Source organism: Mustelus asterias, chromosome 30 (assembly GCF_964213995.1).
Source record: "Mustelus asterias chromosome 30, sMusAst1.hap1.1, whole genome shotgun sequence".
Classification (NCBI taxonomy): domain Eukaryota; kingdom Metazoa; phylum Chordata; class Chondrichthyes; order Carcharhiniformes; family Triakidae; genus Mustelus; species Mustelus asterias.
The window spans coordinates 19,810,929-19,833,834 of NC_135830.1; the positions used below are offsets into that span (position 1 = coordinate 19,810,929).

General features: G+C 49.0%; 2 protein-coding genes across 2 annotated transcripts in view; one reads left to right on the forward strand and one right to left on the reverse strand.

Moving 5' to 3' along the window:
* The window catches only part of LOC144480693 (uncharacterized), a 55,844-nt gene extending 37,325 nt beyond the window's left edge, over positions 1-18,519 (reverse strand). Inside the window, exons 1-2 of the mRNA XM_078200288.1 lie at positions 18,474-18,519; positions 16,807-16,961 (exon numbers count right to left, since the gene is read on the reverse strand). The gene's annotated coding sequence lies outside the window, so the exon portion shown is untranslated. The remainder of the gene's footprint in view (positions 1-16,806; positions 16,962-18,473) is intronic.
* The window catches only part of LOC144480946 (uncharacterized), an 81,909-nt gene extending 59,792 nt beyond the window's left edge, over positions 1-22,117 (forward strand). Inside the window, exon 3 of the mRNA XM_078200561.1 lies at positions 21,250-22,117. Coding sequence (XP_078056687.1) covers positions 21,250-22,117 — 868 coding nt within the window. The remainder of the gene's footprint in view (positions 1-21,249) is intronic.
* Positions 22,118-22,906: the final 789 nt, after the last annotated feature.

Below are 22,906 nucleotides of genomic sequence, written 5' to 3' on the forward strand. Positions count from 1 at the left end.
GAAATTGATTTAAAGCAGAAAAAAAAGGGGTGTGAGAGAGAGAGCCCACAAAAATACAAATGCGAGGTGATGCATTTTGGTAGATCCAATTCAGGTGGGGGGAGCTATAAAATAAATGGCAGAACAATCAGGTGATAGACACACACAGATCTGGGAGTACAGGTCCACAGATCCTTAGAAGCGGCAGCACAGGTGGAAAAGGTGGTGAAGAAGGCATATGGCACGCTGGCCTTCATTGGACGAGGCATTGAGTATAAAAGTTGGCAAATTATATTAGAGTTGTGTATTAGGGCGGCACGGTAGCACAGTGGTTAGCACTGCTGCTTCACAGCTCCAGGGACCCGGGTTCGATTCCCGGCTCGGGGTCACTGTCTGTGTGGAGTTTGCACATTCTCCTCGTGTCTGCGTGGGTTTTCCTCCGGGTGCTCCGGTTTCCTCCCACAGTCCAAAGATGTGCGGGTTAGGTTGATTGGCCAGGTAAAAAATTGTCCCTTAGAGTCCTGGGATGCGTAGGTTAGAGGGATTAGCGGGTAAAATATGTGGGGGTAGGGCCTGGGTGGGATTGCGGTCGGTGCAGACTCGATGGGCCGAATGGCCTCCTTCTGTACTGTAGGGTTTCTATGTTTCTATGTATAAAACGTTGGTTAGGCCACATTTGGAATACTGTGTCCAATTCTGGTCACCACACTACCAGAAGGACGTGGAGGCTTTGGAGAGAGTGCAGAGGAGGTTTACCAGGATGTTGCCTGGTATGGAGGGTATTCGCTACGGGGAGAGATTGAATAAACTGGGATTGTTCTCCCTGGAAAGACGGAAGCTGAGGGAGCGACCTGAAAGGAGTTTATAAAATTATGAGGGGTATAGATAGGGTGAACAGTTGGAAGCTTTCTCCCAGGGTGGGAATGACAATTACAAGGGGGCACAAGTTCAAGGCGAGGGGGGAAAGGTTGAGTGGAGAGGTGCGGGGGAAGTTTTTTACACAGAGGGTGGTGGGGGCCCGGAATGCACTGCCCAGTGAGGTGGTTGAGGCAGATACATTAGTGACATTTAAGACTTATCTGGATAGACATGATAGATAGTCTGCAAGTACAACAGGTGATCAAGAAGGCAAATGGGATGTTGGCCTATATCGCAAGGGGGATAGAATATAAAAGCAGAGATGTCTTGCTGCACCTGTATAGGGCATTGGTGAGGCCGCAGCTGGAATACTGTGTGCAGTATTGGTCCCCTTATTTGTGGAAGGATATATTGGCCTTGGAGGGAGTGCAGAGAAGGTTCACCAGGTTGATACCGGAGATGAGGGGTGTTGATTATGAGGAGAGACTGAGCAGATTGGGTTTGTATTCGTTGGAATTTAGAAGGCTGAGGGGGGATCTTATAGAGACCTATAAGATAATGAAGGGGCTGGATAGGGTAGACGTGGAGAGATTCTTTCCACTTAGAAAGGAAGCTAGAACTAGAGGGCACAGCCTCAAAATAAAGGGGGGTCAGTTTAGGACAGAGAATCATAGAATCATAGAAAGCCTACAGCACAGAAAGAGGCCATTCGGCCCATCGAGTCTGCACCAACCACAATCCCACCCTGGCCCTACCCCCATATCCCGACATATTTACCCACTAATCCCTCTAACCTACGCATCTCAGGACACTAAGGGCAATTTTAGCATGGCCAATCAACCTAACCTGCACATCTTTGGACTGTGGGAGGAAACCGGAGCACCCGGAGAAAACCCACGCAGACACGAGGAGAATGTGCAAACTCCACACAGACAGTGACCCAAGCCAGGAATCGAACCCAGGTCCCTGGAGCTGTGAAACAGCAGTGCTAACCACTGTGCTACCGTGCCGCCCAGTTGAGGAGTTGAAGAGGAACTTCTTCTCCCAGAGGGTGGTGAATCTCTGGAATTCTCTGCCCACTGAAGTGGTGGAGGCTACCTCGTTGAATATGTTTAAATCACGAATAGATGGATTCCTGATCGGTAAGGGAATTAGGGGTTATGGGGATCAGGCGGGTAAGTGGAACTGATCCACTTCAGATCAGCCATGATCTTATTGAATGGCGGGGCAGGCTCGAGGGGCTAGATGGCCTACTCCTGCTCCTATTTCTTATGTTCTTATGACATATGAAGAGACGGGGAATGGAGTGATACAGGCGGTTGGTCTAGATAGGTTAACGTGATCGGTGCAGGCTTGGAGGTTCCTGTGCTGCACTGTTCTTTGTTCTTGTTCAAAGGCAGGTTGTGAAATGGAGCTGAATGAATCTGGGGGAAAAGTGACCATGGAAACCGTGGATTGTCATAAAAACCCAACTGGTTCACTCATGTCCAGTAAGAAGTTAAACAACACCAGGTTAAAGTCCAACAGGTTTATTTGGTAGCAAAAGCCACACAAGCTTTCGGAGCTCTAAGCCCCTTCTTCAGGTGAGTGGGAGTTCTGTTCACAAACAGGGCATATAAAGACACAGACTCAATTTACATGAATAATGGTTGGAATGCGAATACTTACAACTAATCAAGTTAATAGCTGCGACAACGGATGAATGAACACCGCTCGACAATCACCAGGCAAGACTGTTCTCTTCCTGTTGGGGAGCACTTCAGCGGTCACGGGCATTCGGCCTCTGACATTCGGGTAAGCGTTCTCCAAGGCGGCCTTCGCGACACACGACAGCAGAGTCGCTGAGCAGAAACTGATAGCCAAGTTCCGCACACACGAGGACGGCCTCAACCGGGATATTGGGTTCATGTCACACTATCTGTAATCCCCCACAGCTTGCCTGGACCTGCAGAGTTTCACTGGCTGTCTTGTCTGGAGACAATACACATCTTTTTAGCCTGTCTTGATGCTCTCCCCACTCACATGTTTTGTTTCTTAAAGACTTGATTAGTTGTAAGTATTCGCATTCCAACCATTATTCATGTAAATTGAGTTTGTGTCTTTATATGCTCTGTTTGTGAACAGAATTCCCACTCACCTGAAGAAGGGGCTTGCAGCTCCGAAAGCTTGTGTGGCTTTTGCTACCAAATAAACCTGTTGGACTTTAACCTGGTGTTGTTTAAGCTTCTTACTGTGTTTACCCCAGTCCAACGCCGGCATCTCCACATCATCACTCACGTCCTCCAGGACAGGAAACCTGCCGATACAACACTGCCCACAAGTTTCAAAACTGTACTCGAATACCAGGGTCTGGGTCATTTGCATACATTACAAAGACAACGGTATTAACAGCTCCCGAAGAACTCCCAAACATCCATTAACCAGAATTCTATGGGTCCCCTCCCCCCCCTTCAATTTTGTGTCCATCTGCTACTGCTTCTTTTATTCCACAAGTTATAACTTCACTCCCAAGTATGTTGTGCAGCATTTTATCTCATGACAGCTGGAAGTCCATGTACACTTCATTAACAGTATTATCCTCAACAGCAGGGGGAGGCGATGGCCTAGCGGTATTATCGCTAGACTATTAATCCAGAAACTCAGCTAACGTTCTGGGGGACCCGGGTTCGAATCCCGCCCACGGCAGATGGTGGAATTTGAATTCAATTAAAAATATCTGGAATTAAGAATCGACTGACGACGGTGAAACCATTGTCGGGAAAAACCCATCTGGTTCACTAATTCCTTGAGGGAAGGAAATCTGCCGTCCTTACCCGGTCTGGCCTACATGTGACTCCAGAGCCACACACAGCAATGTGGTTGACTCGAACCCGGGTCCCTGGAGCTGTGAGGCAGCAGTGCCACCCTGATAGAAGTTTATAAAATTATGACAACTGTGCCATCCACAGTTTTGGAGGAATGAAAGACCCTCTTAACCGAGGCCTACAAATTATTTAAAGGGGATACCCAAGCTGGGGAGTCCAGAACCGGGGGGACACAATTTCAAAATAAGGGGAGAGCCACTCCGGACCAAGATGAGAATTTCTTTCTTTTGCTCAGAGGGAATCTTTGTGAAACTTTACAATTCTCTGTCCCAGAGGGCTGTGGAAGTTCAGTATGTTTAAAGTAGAGATTGATAGATTTCTAAATGATGTAAAGGAATATGGAGATAGTGCGGGAAAAGGCATTCATAGAATCCCTGCAGCGCAGAAGAGGCCATTTGGCCCATCAAGTCTGCACCAAGGCTTTGAAAGGGTATCTTAGCCAGAACCTCTCACCTGCCCTATCCCTGTAAGTTCACACATTTACCATGGCCAATCCCCCCAAACCTGCACATCTTTGGACACTAAGGGACAATTTAGCATGGCCAATCCCCCCAAACCTACACATCTTTGGACACTAAGGGGCAATTTAGCATGGCCAATCCCCCCAAACCTACACATCTTTGGACACTAAGGGGCAATTTAGCATGGCCAATCCACCTAACCTGCACATCTTTGGACACTAAGGGGCAATTTAGCATGGCCAATCCACCTAACCTGCACATCTTTGGACACTAAGGGGCAATTTAGCACGGCCAATCCACCTAACCTGCACATCTTTGGACACTAAGGGGCAATTTAGCATGGCCAATCCCCCCAAACCTACACATCTTTGGACACTAAGGGGCAATTTAGCATGGCCAATCCCCCCAAACCTACACATCTTTGGACACTAAGGGGCAATTTAGCATGGCCAATCCACCTAACCTGCACATCTTTGGACACTAAGGGGCAATTTCTTAGAAGAAATCTTAGAATCTTAGAAACCCTACAGCGCAGAAAGAGGCCATTCGGCCCATCGAGTCTGCACCGACCACACTCCCACCCAGGCCCTACCCCCATATATCTACATATTTACCCACTAGTCCCTCTAACCTACGCATCCCAGGACACTAAGGGCAATTTGTTTAGCTTGGCCAATCAACCTAACCTGCACATCTTTGGACTGTGGGAGGAAACCGGAGCACCCGGAGGAAACCCACGCAGACACGAGGAGAATGTGCAAACTCCACACAGACAGTGACCCAAGCCGGGAATCGAACCCGGGTCCCTGGAGCTGTGAAGCAGCAGTGCTAACCACTGTGCTACCGTGCCGCCCCTAGCATGGCCAATCCACCTAACCTGCACATCTTTGGACACTAAGGGGCAATTTAGCACGGCCAATCCACCTAACCTGCACATCTTTGGACACTAAGGGGCAATTTAGCATGGCCAATCCCCCCAAACCTACACATCTTTGGACACTAAGGGGCAATTTAGCATGGCCAATCCCCCCAAACCTACACATCTTTGGACACTAAGGGGCAATTTAGCATGGCCAATCCCCCCAAACCTACACATCTTTGGACACTAAAGGACAATTTAGCATGGCCAATCCACCTAACTTGCACATCTTTGGACACTAAAGGGTAATTTAGAACCAATCCAGACTCGATGGGCTGAATGGCCAATTCCTGCTCCTTTGTTCCCAACATTCTCCCCGCCTGCTGACAGCAAGCGATGATTGCGTATGCGCGTGTCTGCCAGGCCTGTGGACAACTGCCCGTGCGCGCTGCTGGCTGACGCAGGCAAGGCCACATATGTGCACTGCTCCATGAAGATGACAGCCATTCTTAACAAATCCATGCTGACTTTCCAAGTTAACCCACATTTGCTCAAGTGACTATTGAATTTGTCCTCAATTTATCGTTTCAGGAATCTTCCCCCATCACCGAGGTTGAACTGACTGGCCCGAAACTGCTGGGATTGTCTTTGCACCGGTTATTGAGCAAAAGGTGCCATGTTTGCAATTCTCCAGAGATTTCAAGATGGCGCCGGGGCGTGGCGACCTTTTGCAAGCTGTGCCCAGCATACCCTCTAATTCTATCCTTTACTCTTGTTCTATGCTCCTAAAACTTTATTCTAACTCTCTTAAACTCTCTAACAGTGCTCGAATTCAATATAGTCAATAAAGCCCACCAACTTTCTCAGAAGACAGGTGAGGTCCCAGAGGATTGGAGGATAGCTAATGTGGTCCCGTTATTTAAGAAGGGTAGAAAGGATAACCAGGAAAATTATAGGCCGGTGAGCTTGACGTCCGTGGTAGGGAAGTCGTTGGAGAGGATTCTTAGAGATAGGATGTATGCGCATTTAGAAAGGAATAAACTCATTAACGATAGTCAGCATGGTTTTGTGAGAGGGAGGTCATGCCTCACTAACCTGGTGGAGTTTTTTGAAGAAGTGACCAGGATGGTTGACGAGAGAAGGGCCGTGGATGTCGTCTATATGGACTTTAGTAAAGCGTTTGACAAAGTCCCTCATGGTAGGTTGGTGCAAAAGGTTGGATCGCATGGGATAAAGGGGGAGGTGGCTAGATGGGTGGAGAACTGGCTTGGTCACAGAAGACAGAGGGTGGTAGTGGAAGGGTCTTTTTCCGGCTGGAGGCCTGTGACTAGTGGTGTTCCGCAGGGCTCTGTATTGGGACCTCTGCTGTTTGTGATTTATATAAACGATCTGGAAGAAGGTGTAACTGGAGTGATCAGTAAGTTTGCAGACGACACAAAAATGGCTGGACTTGCAGATAGGGAGGGACATTGTCAGAGGCTACAGAAGGATATAGATAGGCTGGAAATTTGGGCAAAGAAATGGCAGATGGAGTTCAATCCAGATGAATGCGAAGTGATGCATTTTGGTAGAACTAACGTAGGGGGGAGCTATACGATAAATGGCAGAACCATAAAGGGTGTAGATACGCAGAGAGACCTGGGTGTGCAAGTCCACAGATCCTTGAAGGTGACGTCACAGGTGGAGAAGGTAGTGAATAAAGCATATGGCATGCTTGCCTTTATAGGACGGGGCATAGAGTATAAAAGTTGGGGTCTGATGTTGCAGTTGTATAGAACGTTGGTTCGGCCGCATTTGGAATACTGCGCCCAGTTCTGGTCGCCACACTACCAGAAGGACGTGGAGGCTTTAGAGAGATTGCAGAGGAGGTTTACCAGGATGCTGCCTGGTATGGAGGGGCTTAGTTATGAGGAGAGATTGGGTAAATTGGGGTTGTTCTCACTGGAAAGACGGAGGATGAGGGGTGACCTAATAGAGGTGTATAAAATAATGAAAGGCATAGATAGGGTGAACGGTGGGAAGCTTTCTTCCAGGTCGGTGGTGATGTTCACGAGTGGTCATAGGTTCAAGGTGAGGGGGGGGAGGTTTAACACGGACATCAGAAGGACGTATTTTACACAGAGGGTGGTGGTGGGGGCCTGGAATGCGCTGGCGGGCAAGGTGGTGGAGGCGGACACACTGGGAACGTTTAAGACTTATCTCGATAGCCACATGAACGGAGTGGGAATGGAGGAATACAAAAGAATGGTCTAACTTGGACCAGGGAGCGGCACGGGCTTGGAGGGCCGAAGGGCCTGTTCCTGTGCTGTATTGTTCTTTGTTCTAAGACTAAGGAAATTCGGCATGTCCACTACAACTCTCACCAACTTTTACAGATGCACCATAGAAAGCATTCTTTCTGGTTGTATCACAGCTCGGTATGGCGCCTGCTCTGCCCAAGACCGCAAAAGGTCATGAATGTAGCCCAGTCCATCACGCAAACCAGCCTCCTATCTATTGACTCTGTCTACACTTCCCGCTGCCTCGGAAAAGCAGCCAGTACCATGGACATTCTCTCTTCCACCTTCTTCCGTTGGGAAAAAGATACAAAAATCACGTACCAACCAATTCAAGAACAGCTTCTTCCCTGCTGCCGTCAGACTTTCGATCGGACCTACCACGCATTAAGTTGATCTTTCTCTACATCCTAGCTATGACAGTGACACTAGGGGAATTAGCAGGGTAAGTATGCAGGATATAGCGTCTGGGTGGGATTGTGGTCGGTGCAGACTCGATGGGCCAAATAGTCTCCTTCTGCACTGTAGGGATTCCAGAGTGGGGGTAGTTGGGAATGTCTCGAAATGCATCCACATTTCCGTAGAGGAGGTGCTGGAGGTCTTAAAACGCATAAAGGTAGATAAATTCCTGGGACCTGATTAAGTGTATCCCAGGACATGGTGGGAAGCCAGGGAAGAAATTGTGGGGCCCCCAGTGGAGATATTTGTAACATTGACAGCCACGGGTGAGGTGTCGGAAAGCTGGAGGGTGGTAAATGTTGTGCTGTTATTTAAGAAAGGTAGTAAGAAGTTTAACAACACCAGGTTAAAGTCCAACAGGTTTATTTGGTAGCAAAAGTCACACAAGCTTTCGGAGCTCTAAGCCCCTTCTTCAGGTGAGTGGGAATTCACAGAATTCCCACTCACCTGAAGAAGGGGCTTGGAGCTCCGAAAGCTTGTGTGGCTTTTGCTACCAAATAAACCTGTTGGACTTTAACCTGGTGTTGTTAAACTTCTTACTGTGTTTACCCCAGTCCAACGCCGGCATCTCCACATCATTTAAGAAAGGTGTCAGGGAAAAGACAGCACTGCTGCGTCACAGCACCAGGTGACCCAGGTTTGATTCCCAGCTTGGGCCACTGTCTGCACGACTCCACCCCCACCCCCCCCCCCCCACCTCCACCGTATGTATTAGCGTGGATAGAGGACTGGTTAACGAACAAAAAGCAAAGAGTGGGGGTAAATGGGTGTTTTTCTGGTTGACGATCAGTGATTAATGGTGTGCCTCAGGGATCAGTGTTGGGACCGCAATTGTTTATGTTTTACATAGATGATTTGGAGTTGGGGACCAAGTGCAGTGTGTCAAAATTTGCAGATGACACTAAGATGAGTGGCAGAGCAAAGTGTGCAGAGGACACTGAAAGTCTGCAGAGGGATATAGATAGTCTAAGTGAGTGGGCGAGGGTCTGGCAGATGGAGTACAATGTTGGTAAATGTGAGGTCATCCATTTCGGAAGGAACAACAGCAAAATGGACTATTATTTAAATAGTAAAACATTGCAGCATGCTGCTGAGCAGAGGGACCTGGGTGTCCTTGTGCAGGAATCTCAAGGAGTTGGTTTGCAGTTGCAGCAGGTAATTAAGAAGGCAAATGGAATTTTGTCCTTCATTGGTAGAGGGATGGAGTTTAAAAACAGCGAGGTTATGTTGCAGCTGTATAAGGTGCTGGTGAGGCCACACCTGGAGCACTGTGGACAGTTTTGGTCTCCTTACTTGAGAAAGGATATACTGGCACTGGAGGGGGTGCAGAGGAGATTCATGAGGTTGATTCCGGAGTTGAGAGGGTTGGCTTATGAGGAGAGACTGAGTAGATTGGGGCTATACTCATTGGAATTCAGAAGAATGAGGGGAGATCTTATAGAAACATGTAAGATTATGAAGGGAATAGATTAGAAGCAGGAAAGTTGTTTCCACTGGGAGGTGAAACTAGAACTAGGGGGGGCATGGCCTCAAAATAAGGGGGAGCAGATTTAGGACTGAATTGAGGAGGAACTTCTTCACACAAAGGGTTGTGAATCTGTGGAATTCCCTGCCCAGTGAAGCAGTTGAGGCTCCCTCATTGAATGTTTTTAAAGCAAGAATAGATACATTTTTGAACAGTAAAGGAATTAAGGGTTATGGTGAGCGGGCGGGTAAGTGGAGCTGAATCCACGAAAAGATCAACCATGATCTTATTGAATGGCGGAGCAGGCTCGAGGGGCCGGATGGCTCACTCCTGCTCCTAGTTCTTATCTGCGTGGGTTTCCTCCGGGTGCTCAGATTTCTTCCCACAGTCCGAAAGGCGTGCTGGCTAGGTGCACTGGCCGTGCTAAATTCTCCCACAGTGTGCTCGAACGGGCGCCTGAGTGTGGCGACTCGGGGACTTTCACAGTAACTTCATTGCAGTGTAAATGCAAGCCTATTTTTGACACTAATAAAAATAAGAAAAAAAAACCCTGCCTTAAAAACATTCAGTGACCCGCTTCCACTAATGCCTGAGGCAGAGTGACGTACTGACCCTTTGGAGTCAAACAGAGTCTCATCTCTCTTCTAAGGTGTGGGATAGAGGGAAAGTTGGCCGATTGGATAGGCAACTGGCTGTCTGACCGAAGACAGAGGGTGGTGGTCGATGGAAAATTTTCGGATTGGAGGCAGGTTGCTAGCGGTGTGCCGCAGGGATCAGTGCTTGGTCCTCTGCTCTTTGTGATTTTTATTAATGACTTAGAGGAGGGGGCTGAAGGGTGGATCAGTAAATTTGCTGATGACACCAAGATTGGTGGAGTAGTGGATGAGGTGGAGGGCTGTTGTAGGCTGCAAAGAGACATAGATAGGATGCAAAGCTGGGCTGAAAAATGGTAAATGGAGTTTAACCCTGATAAATGTGAGGTGATTCATTTTGGTAGGACAAATTTAAATGTGGATTACAGGGTCAAAGGTAGGATTCTGAAGACTGTGGAGGAACAGAGAGATCTTGGGGTCCATATCCACAGATCTCTAAAGGTTGCCAGTCAAGTGGATAGAGCTGTGAAGAAGGCCTATAGTGTGTTAGCTTTTATTAACAGGGGGTTGGAGTTTAAGAGCCGTGGGGTTATGCTGCAACTGTACAGGACCTTGGTGAGACCACATTTGGAATATTGTGTGCAGTTCTGGTCACCTCACTATAGGAAGGATGTGGAAGCGCTGGAAGGAGTGCAGAGGAGATTTACCAGGATGCTGCCTGGTTTGGAGGGTAGGTCATATGAGGAAAGGTTGAGGGAGCTAGGGCTGTTCTCTCTGGAGCGGAGGAGGCTGAGGGGAGACTTAATAGAGGTGTATAAAATGATGAAGGGGATAGATAGAGTGAACGTTCAAAGACTATTTCCTCGGGTGGATGGAGCTATTACAAGGGGGCATAACTATAGGGTTCGTGGTGGGAGATACAGGACGGATATCAGAGGTAGGTTCTTTACGCAGAGAGTGGTTGGGGTGTGGAATGGACTGCCTGCAGTGATAGTGGAGTCAGACACTTTAGGAACATTTAAGCGGTTATTGGATAGGCACATGGAGCACACCAGGATGGTAGGGAGTGGGATAGCTTGATCTCGGTTTCAGATGAAGGTCGGCACAACATCGTGGGCCGAAGGGCCTGTTCTGTGCTGTACTGTTCTATGTTCTATGTTCTAACAGGGCGCCCCTGAATTTTAACGGCTTTCTCCTCGAGTTCTGGAGTCACCCATAAGAGGAACAGGGTTTTCACGTCCACATTGTCAAGACCATACTGGACATGACAGAATCAATTCACCCCTCCCTCTTTCAATCTCCAGCAGATACAAGCCCAGCCTGTCCAACGTGTCCTCCGAAGACAACCCACTCATTCCAGGTGTCAACCTTAGAGTAATCTTTATAATGCTAAAGTGCAAAGGGACTTGGGAGTCCTAGTCCAGGATTCTCTAAAGGTAAACTTGCAGGTTGAGTCCGTAATTAAGAAAGCAAATGTAATGTTGTCATTTATCTCGAGAGGCTTGGAATACAAAAGCAGGGGTGTACTTCTGAGGCTTTATAAAGCACTGGTTACGCCCCATTTGGAGTACTGTGAGCAATTTTGGGCCCCACACCTCAGGAAGGACATACTGGCACTGGAGCGGGTCCAGCGGAGATTCACACGGATGATCCCAGGAATGGTAGGCCTGACATACGATGAACGTCTGAGGATCGTGGGATTATATTCATTGGAGTTTAGGAGGTTGAGGGGAGATCTAATAGAAACTTACAAGATAATGAACGGCTTAGATAGGATGGACGTAGGGAAGTTGTTTCCATTAGCAGGGGAGACTAGGACGCGGGGGCACAGCCTTAGAATAAAAGGGAGTCACTTTAGAACAGAGATGAGGAGAAATTTCTTCAGCCAGAGAGTGGTGGGTCTGTGGAATTCATTGCCACAGAGGGCTGTGGAGGCCGAGACGTTGAGCGTCTTCAAGACAGAAATTGATAAATTCTTGATTTCTCGAGGAATTAAGGGCTATGGGGAGAGAGCGGGTAAATGGAGTTGAAATCAACCATGATTGAATGGTGGAGTGGACTCGATGGGCCGAATGGCCTTACTTCCGCTCCTATGTCTTATGGTCTTATGGTCTAACCTCGAAGTAATACTCTGCTTTTTGATTGTTCCTCCATAAAGTGAACAACTTCACATTTTCCCACATCATACTCCATTTGCCAAATTTTTGCCCACTCACTCAACCTATGTCCATCTGAAGACTCCCCATGCCTTTTTCACAACCTACTTTCCTACCTAACTTTGTGTCATCTGCAAATTGAGCGACCGTACCTTCCCAACCAAAAAGAAGACCCCTTTATGCATACTCAGCTTTCTGACAGGAAACAATCTTCTATCCATGTGGCACGGGCGCATCTGGGCAGCACAGTGGCACAGTGGTTAGCACTGCTGCCTCACAGCCCCAGGGACCCGGGTTCGATTCCCAGCTTGGGTTACTGTCTGTGTGGAGTCTGCATAGAACATAGAAACACTACAGCACAAACAGGCCCTTTGGCCCACAAGTTGCGCCGGTCATGTCCCTACCTACCTAGGCTTATATATAGGCTTACCTATAACCCTCAATCCTATTAAGTCCCATGTACTCATCCAGAAGTCTCTCAAAAGATCCTATCGAGTTTGCCTCCACCACCATTGACAGCAGCCGATTCCACTCACCCACCACCCTCTGAGTGAAAAACTTACCCCTGACATCTCCTCTGTACCTACTCCCCAGCACCTTGAACCTGTGTCCTCTCGGAGCAGCCATTTCAGCCCTGGGGAAAAAGCCTCTGAGAATCCACCCGATCTATACCTCTCAACATCTTGTACACCTCTATCAGGTCACCTCTCATCCTTCGTCTCTCCAAGGAGAAAAGACCGAGCTCCCTCAACCGATCCTCATAAGGCATGCCACCCAATCCAGGCAACATCCTTGTAAATTTTCTCTGCACCCTTTCAATAATTTCTACATCCTTCCTGTAATGAGGCGACCAGAACTGAGCACAGTACTCTAAGTGGGGTCTGACGAGGGTCTTATAAAGCTGCATCATTATCTCCCGACTCCTAAACTCAATCCCTCGATTGATGAAGGCCAGCACACCATACGCCTTCTTAACCACCTCCTTTACCTGCGAGGCCGATTTAAGGGTCCTATGGAACCGGACCCCAAGGTCCTTCTGATCCTCTACACTGCTAAGAGTCTTACCCTTGATATTATACTCCTTCATCCCATTTGACCTGCCAAAATGTACCACTACACATTTATCCGGGTTGAAGTCCATCTGCCACTTCTCCGCCCAGTCTTGCATCCTATCTATGTCACGCTGCAGCTTCTGACATCCCTCCAGACTATCCACAACCCCACCAACCTCCGTGTCGTCGGCAAACTTACCAACCCATCCCTCCACTTCCTCATCCAGGTCATTTATGAAAATGACAAACAGCAAGGGTCCCAGAACAGATCCCTGGGGCACTCCACTGGTGACCGACCTCCATTCTGCACTTTCTCCCCATGTCTGCGTGGGTTTCCTCCGGGTGCTCCGGTTTCCTCCCACAGTCCGAAAGACGTGCTGGTTAGGGTGCATTGGCCGTGCTAAATTCTCCCTCAGTGTAACCCGAACTGGCGCCAGAATGTGGCGACTAGGGGATTTTCACAGTAACTTCATTGCAATGTTAATGTAAGCCGACTGGTGTATAATAAATCAACTTTAAGTTTGCTAATATGTTACCTCCTACACCATTAGTTTTCTTTTCTGCAATTGCCTTTGATGTGGCACCTTACAAAATGCCTTCTGGGAATAGAAGTACTCGACATCTACAGGTTCCCCTTTACCCACAACACGCGCTATTCCTTCAAAAAGCTGTAAGAAATTGGTTAAACATTCACAAGACTCTGCTGACTTGTCCCGATTACCTTGAGTTTTTCTAAGTACCCAGCTATAACTTCTTTGAAGAAAGACTTTTCACACCTCCTGCCACACAGACATCAAACTCTCTGGCCTGTGGTTTCCTGTTTTCTGCCTCCCTTCCTTCCTGTATAGAGGAGATATACATCCCACAGCCACATCTCCTATCAGATCAGATCATATTTATTTACTTCAGTGCACACTATTAATTAATTTACATTGTTATAGAACATTACAGCGCAGTACAGGCCCTTCGGCCCTCGATGTTGCGCCGACCAGTGAAACCAATCTAAAGCCCCTCTAACCTACACTATTCCAATATCATCCATATGTTTATCCAATAACCATTTGAATGCTCTTAATGTTGACGAGTCCACTACTGCTGCAGGCAGGGCATTCCACGCCCTTACTACTCTCTGAGTAAAGAACCTACCTCTAACATCTGTCCTATATCTCTCACCTCTCAATTTAAAGCTATGTCCCGTCGTGTTAGCCATCACCATCCGAGGAAAAAGGCTCTCACTATCCACCCTATCTAATCCTCTGATCATCTTGTATGCCTCTATTAAGTCACCTCTTAACCTTCTTCTCTCTAACGAAAACAACCTCAAGCCCCTCAGCCTTTCCCCATACGATTTTCCCACCATACCAGGCAACAGCTTGGTAAATCTCCTCTGCACCCTTTCCAACACTTCCACATCCTTCCTATAATACGGCGACCAGAACTGTACGCAATACTCCAAATGCGGCCGCACCAGAGTTTTGTACAGTTGCAGCATGACCTCCTGGCTCCGAAACTCAATCCCTTTACCAATAAAAGCTAACACACCGTACACCTCCTTAACAACCCTATCAACCTGGGTGCCAACTTTCAGGGATCTATGCACATGGACACCCAGATCCCTCTGTTCATCCACACTACCAAGTATCTTACCATTAGCCCAGTACTCTGTATTCCTGTCACTCCTTCCAAAGTGAATCACCTCACACTTTTCCGCATTAAACTCCATTTGCCACCTCTCAGCCCAGCTCTGCAGCTTATCTATGTCCCTCTGTAACCTGCCACTTCCCTCTACACTGTGAACACTATGAACACTATGAGCATTCAGCTACAAAGCCTTTAGTTATTTTTGGTGCTTTTGTAATACCTAGTCTTGATTCTTAGGTTTATTTTCTCTCTCTGTCCCTTCCTGCCATTCTCTGACCCCCATTTCCCACATTACTATTTTCCTCTCTTGCCTTCTCTCTACTCTTTGAAGTGCCACATCTTTCCACACTTCATCCCTTGCTCTCACTATTTAGTTTAAAACTTTCTCCATTTCCCAAGTTATGCAGTGCACAAGAATACTGATTCAATGATGACGGTTCAGCTATAGACTGTCCCACCAATACAGCCTCCACTTTTCCCCAGTGCTGGTGCAGGTGCCCCACAAACTAGAACCCACTTCTTCCACGCCTGGCACCAGGCAGGCAACACGCCTGTCTGGACTCTCGCTCTTCCTACCTCCTCTTTCCTCATGGACTATGCAGCATCTTCTTTAAGGGCGGCACAATGGTTAGCACTGCTGCCTCACAGCGTCAGGGACCCCCCCCCCCCCGAGTTCGATTCCAGCCTTGGGTGCCTGCCTGTGTGGAGTTTGCACATTCTCCCCGTGTCTGCGTGGGTTTCCTCCCACAGTGTGCGGGTTAGGTGGATTGGCCATGCTAAATTGCTCCTTAGTGTCAGGGGGCTTACCAGGTTAAAACCGTGGGGTTACGGGGATACGACCTGGGTGGGATTGTTCTAGGTGCAGGCTCGACGGGCCAAATGGCCTCCTTCTGCACTGTATCGTAGAAAAAATCGTAGAAACCCTACAGTACAGAAAGAGGCCATTCGGCCCATCGAGTCTGCACCAACCACAATCCCACCCAGGCCCTACCCCCATATCCCTACAAATTTACCCGCTAATCCCTCTAACCTACGCATCTCAGGACACTAAGGGGCAACTTTAGCATGGCCAGTCAACCTAACCCGCACATCTTTGGACTGTGGGAGGAAACCGGAGCACGGAGGAAACCCACGCAGACACGAGGAGAATGTGCAAACTCCACACAGACAGTGACCCCGAGCCGGGAATCGAACCCAGGTCCCTGGAGCTGTGAAGCAGCCGTGCTAACCACTGTGCTACTGTAGGGATTCTATGATTCCTTGTTAAAGACAGATGCAAAGTATTAATTTAATAACTAAATTACTCTCATTGCCTCTGTGTATAAATTCCCTCTTGACCCCTAATTGCACTCACTCCTACTTTTATCATCCTTTTACTATTAGCTGCCTGTAGAAGATGTTTAATTTTCTTTTAAATCAGCTGCACCCTCACATTGCTTCTCTTATTTGCTTTTTAAATTCCCCCTGAACCATATCTATTCAGCCTGGTTATCAGTTGTATTATCTACCTGATATCGATCATAAGACCGCTTCTTAATTTTAACAATTATCTCTTATGTCATCGAGGGAGTTCCAAAGAACAATACAGCACAGGAGACAGGCCCTTCGGCCCTCCAAGCCTGTGCCGCTCATTGGTCCAACTAGACCATTCGTTTGCATCCCTCCATTCCCAGACTTATTCGCCTTATAGTAGCTCCCCTGCTTGGGAATATATATGAAGGGGCAGCACTGTGGCACAGAGGCAAGCACTGCTGCTTCACAGCGCCAGGGACCCAGGTTCAAGTCCAGTCTCGGGTGACCGTCTGTGTGGAGTTTGCACGTTCTCCCCATGTCTGCGTGGGCTTCCACTGGGTGCTCCAGTTTCCTCCCGCAGTCCAAAGAATTGGCCATGCTAAATTGCCCCTTAGTGTCAGGGAGACTAACTGGGTAAATACGTGGGGTTACTGGGATAGGGCTTGGGTGGGACTATTGTCAGTGCTGGCTTGATGGGCCAAATGGCCTCTTTCTGCACTGTAGGCATTCTACGACTGTATCCAAACAATACCTTCTTTAAAAGCAACCCATTGTTCGGTTACAGTTTTGCTTGCCAACTTTTGATTTGGATCCATTCTTACCCCACTGAGTTCATTACTCTGATGTTTACCTGAAATCTTTCCCCACAAACTGAACAGACAAACCCTTTGCCTTCCTCCCACAAAGGTTGATGACATTCAGGTTTGAATGAATGGAGTGACTGTCAGATCTTGATGGGATGCTTGCTTTGAGTTTTCCATCCGTCAAATTTGTGATTTTAATATCCTGTAAATGGAATTTACAAAACTCAGCACTGTTAAACTAGGACAGGAATTCACAATGCCATGGACCCAGGTCCAATTCCGGCCTTGGGTGACTATCTGTGTGGAGTTTGCACGTTCTCCCTGTGTCTGTGTGGGTTTCCTCCGGGTGCTCCGGTTTCATCCCACAGTCTGAAGATGTGCAGGTTAGGTGAATTGGCCAATTGCCCATAAGTGTCCAAAGATATGTAAGCGAGGGGGTGATTAGCAGGGTAAATGCATGGGGCACAAGAATAGGGTGGGAGATGGGCCTGGTAAGATGCTCGGTCAGAGAGTTTGTGCAAACACAATGAACCAAATGGCCTTCTTCGGCACAGTAGGAATTCTATGATTCATAGTGTCCAAAAATGTGAAGGCTAGCCATGATAAATGCACAGGGTTACGGGGATAGGGTGGAGGGGGAAGGCCTGGGTGGGATGTTCTTCCAGAAATTCAGTGCAGACTCAATGAGCTGGAGGGCCTCTTTCTGCACTCTAGGGATTCAATGAGTCTAAGTCAGAACTAAACAGTGACCAATTCCCTTTCTCTATTAAGAAGTCTCACCCCAGGCTAAAGTCCAAAAGATTTATTTGGAATCACAAGCTTTTGAAATGACTCACCTGATGAAGGAGCAGTACCCCGAAAGCTCGTGATTACAAATAAACCTGTTGGACTTCAACCTGGTGTTGTGAGACTTCTCACCTGTGCCGGCAGCTCCACCTCATGGCTTCTCTCTACTGCATAATGTTCAATCTACTTGGGTTTCTGGATAATGTTTTCCCTGATTTTATTGACAATCCAAACTAACCAAGCTGCACGGCGAAAAAAAAAAGCCACGTGTCCTGCCATGATGGCTGGGCACCCAACATTCCAAAAATGTGGGCGGCACGGTAGCACAGTGGTTAGCACTGCTGCTTCACAGCGCCAGGGTCCCGGGTTCGATTCCCGGCTCGGGTCACTGTCTGTGTGAAGTTTGCACATTCTCCTCATGTCTGCGTGGGTTTCCTCCGGGTGCTCCGGTTTCCTCCCACAGTCCAAAGATGTGAGGGTTAGGTTGATTGGCCATGCTAAAAATTGTGCCTTAGTGTCCTGAGATGCGTTGGTTAGTGGGATTAGTGGGTAAATATGTAGGGATATGGGGGTAGGGCCTGGGTGGGATTGTGGTCGGTGCAGACTCGATGGGCCGAATGGCCTCCTTCTGCACTGCAGGGGTTCTATCATTCCAAATGATAGAGAAAGGATTCAGTGCGCAGGCGCGCTTCCGCACCGGGCGCAGGCGCTGATGCAGAAAACTCGGAGCATGCGCAGTGCCGCCGCTGGGGGTGACGGCGACGCACAACCGCTTGATTCGGTGCCTTTACAAAGACTAAGTTATGAGCGTTACGGCAGGGATTGGTGAACGCAATTGGTGAGTTGCAAGGTCATCAGCACCCACTGTAGGGCCTAACCCCTCCCTCCCCCAGAACAGGGATCTGCCGTTCGCGCACGGTTGACCCACCTGCTGCTCGCACTGCTCCAGAGCTCAGCGGTTCCGTCCTCACGGCCGCCATCTTGTAAAGGGCGGTGTGCGGTCGGGGCGCATGCGCGGTGAAGGCGGGGCGCCACGGGCCCCGCCTCCCTTTCAGTCGGATTGGTTGGAGGACCTGCCAATCACAGAATCCCTGCAGTGCAGAATGAGTCTGCACTGACCAGAATCCCACCCAGACCCTATTCCCATAACCCCACATATTTACCCTGCTAATCCCCCTGACACTAAGGGGCAATTTAACATGGCCAATCACCCTAACCCCCACATCTTTGGACAAAGAACAATACAGCACAGGAAGAGGCCCTTCGGCCCTCCAAGGAGCAGCACAGGAAGAGGCCCTTCGCCGATACAGCACAGGAAGAGGCCCTTCGCCGCTCCCTGGTCCAAACTCGACCATTCTTTTGTATCCCTCCATTCCCACTCCGTTCATGTGGCTATCTAGATAAGTCTTAAACGTTCCCAGTGTGTCCGCCTCCACCACCTTGCCCGGCAGCGCATTCCAGGCCCCCACCACCCTCTGTGTAAAATACATCCTTCTGATATCCGTGTTAAACCTCCCCCCGCCCCCTCACCTTGAACCTATGACCCCTCGTGAACGTCACCTCCGATCTGGGAAAAAGCTTCCCACCGTTCACCCTATCTATGCCTTTCATAATTTTATACACCTCTATTAGGTCACCCCTCATCCTCCGTCTTTCCAGTGAGAACAACTCCAGTTTACCCAATCTCTCCTCATAACCAAGCCCTTCCATACCAGGCAACATCCTGGTAAACCTCCTCTGCACTCTCTCCAAAGCCTCCACGTCCTTCTGGGTAGTGTGGCGACCAGAACTGGACGCAGTATTCCAAATGCAAAGGAAGAAGGAATTCCTCTTGTGAGGAAATGTTGAGCAGGTTGAACCTTGACTCGTTGCAGTTTAGAAGAATGGGAGATGATCTTATCAAAACAAATAAGATTCTGAGAGGGTTTGACAGGGTAGATGCTGGGAGGATCATAGAATCCCTACAGTACAGAAGGAGGCCATTCAGCCCATCAAGTTTGTACTGTCCACAATCCAACTCGGGTCCTATTCCCGTAACCCTCATTTACCCTGCTAATTCCCCTGGCACTAGGGTCAATTTAGCATTGCCAATTCATGTAACCCGCACATCTTTGGAGAGCATGTTTCCTCTCTTGGGAGAAATCTAGAATCTAGAAATCATAGAAACCCTACAGTGCAGAAGGAGGCCATTCGGCCCATCGAGTCTGCACCGACCACAATCCCACCCAGGGCCTACCCCCACATATTTTACCCGCTAATCCCTCTAACCTACACATCCCAGGACTCTAAGGGGCAATTTTTAACCTGGCCAATCAACCTAACCCGCACATCTTTGGACTGTGGGAGGAAACAGGAGCATCCGGAGGAAACCCACGCAGACACGAGGAGAATGTACAAACTCCACACAGACAGTGACCCGAGCCAGGAATCGAACCCGGGACCCTGGAGCTGTGAAGCAGCAGTGCTAACCACTGTGCTACCGTGCCGCCCTAATTTTAAAAATAATGAGTCTTCCATTGAAGATGGAGATGAGGAGGAATTTCTTCCCTCAGAGGGTTGTTAGTCTTTGGAATTCTCTTCCACAGAGAGCAATGGAGCTGGGTCATTGAATATATTCAAAGTTTCAAGTTTATTTATTAGTGTCACAAGTCGGCTTACATTAACCCTGCAATGAAGTTACTGTGAAAATCCCCTCGTCGCCACACTCCGGCACCTGTTCGGGTTACACTGAGGGAGAGTTTAGCACGGCCAATGTACCTAACCAGCACGTCTTTCAGACTGTGGGAGCAAACCGGAGCACCCGGAGGAAACCCACGCAGACACGGGGGGAGCGGGGGGGAGAACGTGCAAACTCTACACAGACAGTGACCCAAGCCGGGAATCGAACCCGGGTCCCTGGCGCCGTGAGGCATCAGTGCCAATCACTAATTCAAAACTGAACCACTCAGATTTTTGATCACAAGGGTTGGGTTATGGGAATCAGCTGACAGATTTTGGGGAATGAGAGAGAAAAGAATGTTCTGTGCAAACTAGAATTGTGTGGAGTTTGCACATTCTCGTCGTGTATGCGTGGGTTTCCTCCGGGTGCTCCGGTTTCCTCCCACAGTCCAAAGATGTGTGGGTTAGGTCGATTGGCCGTGCTAAAATTGCCCCTTAGTGTCCTGAGATGCGTAGGTTAGAGGGATTAGCGGGTAGACATGGGGGTAGGGCCTGGGTGGGATTGTGGTCGGTGCAGACTCGATGGGCCAAATGGCCTCTTTCTGCGCTGTAGGGTATCCATCTGTCTGTTCTGAATTTCTATCCTGTACTGAGAGTGATGACCTTTGGAAACTCATTTTGCAGGATATTAGAAGGGGAGGATTTTCAGACATATCTCAAAACCAGCATTGCATCAAGATCGGCAGAGTCACTCAGTTCATCACAATGTGGATATAGTCCATGAATCTAGAAGGAGAAATGTTTGTCTGTTCTGTCTGCATCAAAGGGCTTTCAACTTAATTGTGACTGGAAAAGCACTGTGACACACACACACACACACACCCAAGTGAGAGTGTTGCAGTGCACTCTCTGTGAAGAAAGCTTTAACCGGTTACACAACTTGACAAACCCATCAGACCATTGACATCCTTTGGAGACTCTACATCTGTTCTGAACGTAGACTGATTGTTGAAACTGGAGACTCACAAAGACCCGAACACCATGAGGAAACCATGGAAATGCGGGGACTGCGGGAAGGGATTCCAGTCCCCTTCTGCCCTCAAAACCCATTGCCGCAGCCACACCGGTGAGAGGCCGTTCGCCTGCTCCGAGTGTGGGAAAACATTCACGCACTTCTCCAACCTGCGGACGCACCAGCGGGTTCACGCTGGGGAGAGGCCGTTCACCTGCTCCGACTGTGGGAAGAGGTTCATTTGTTCGTCCGCCCTGCTGAGGCACCGGCGGGTCCACACCGGGGAGAGGCCGTTCGCCTGCTCCGAGTGTGGGAGAGCATTCACGCAGTTATCCAACCTGCAGACACACCAGCGAATCCACACCGGGGAGAGGCCGTTCACCTGCTCGGACTGTGGGAAGGGTTTCACTCAGTTATCCAGCCTGTTGAGGCACCAGCGAGCTCAAGCCGGTGAGAGGCCTTTTACCTGCCCTGAATGCGGGAAGGGATTCACTCATTCATCTGCCCTGCAGACGCACCGGCGAATTCACACCGGGGAGAGACCGTTCGCTTGCCCCGAATGTGGGAAAGGATTCGCTCAGCTGTCTGACCTGCTGAGACACCAGCGGGTTCACACCGGGGAGAGGCCATTCCCTTGTCCCGAGTGCGGGAAGGGATTCAGCGATTCATCCAACCTGCTGACTCACCAGCGGGTTCACACTGGGGAGAGGCCGTTCACCTGCTGTGAGTGCGGGAAGAGATTTAGACATTCGTCCACCCTGCTGAGACACCGGCGAGTCCATTCTGGGGAGAGGCCGCTTGCCTGCTCCGAGTGCGGGAAGGGATTCAGTCATTCATACAAGTTGCTGACGCACCAGCGAGTTCACAGTGGGGAGGGGGCAGCACCTATTCTCAGCGTGTGAAGGGATTCATTCATTCATCCAGCCTGCAGAGATAGCAACAAGTTCTGAAGAGATTCTGCTGTTATTGCTGCTGTTGACCACATCCAGGACTGAACCATGTTCATTCTGACAGTAGGTGAAGTGGGAGGGTCGGAGGGTTTCTTTCTGCTGGACTGGCCGGTCTCACAGCTTTCCTTCCAGTGGGGCTGATGCTCTTTGAGCCTGGGGAGAGCACATTTCCACTGAAATGACCCACAGAAGTTGATGAAGTAGATTTATTTTATGGATAATAAATAGTGCTTTTCTGACCACAAGTAGACTGATCTCTGTTCCATTGAGCCTACAGCACAGGGCCAGGCCAATCAGCTGAATTAGTCTACATCTAGGTTACGGGCGGCACGGTAGCACAGTGGGTTAGCACTGCTGCTTCACAGCTCCAGGGTCCCGGGTTCGATTCCCGGCTCGGGTCACTGTCTGTGTGGAGTTTGCACATTCTCCTCGTGTCTGCCTGGGTTTCCTCCGGGTGCTCCGGTTTCCTCCCACAGTCCAAAGATGTGCGGGTTAGGTTGATTGGCCAGGTTAAAAATTGCCCCTTAGAGTCCTGGGATGCGTAGATTAGAGGGATTAGCGGGTAAAATATGTGGGGGTAGGGCCTGGGTGGGATTGTGGTCGGTGCAGACTCGATGGGCCGAATGGCCTCCTTCTGCACTGTAGGGTTTCTATGATTTCTATGATCAGTATTTCTGCTCCACATGAGCCTCCACCCACCCCTCTTCCTCTCCCCCCATCAGCATATCCTTCTATTCCTTT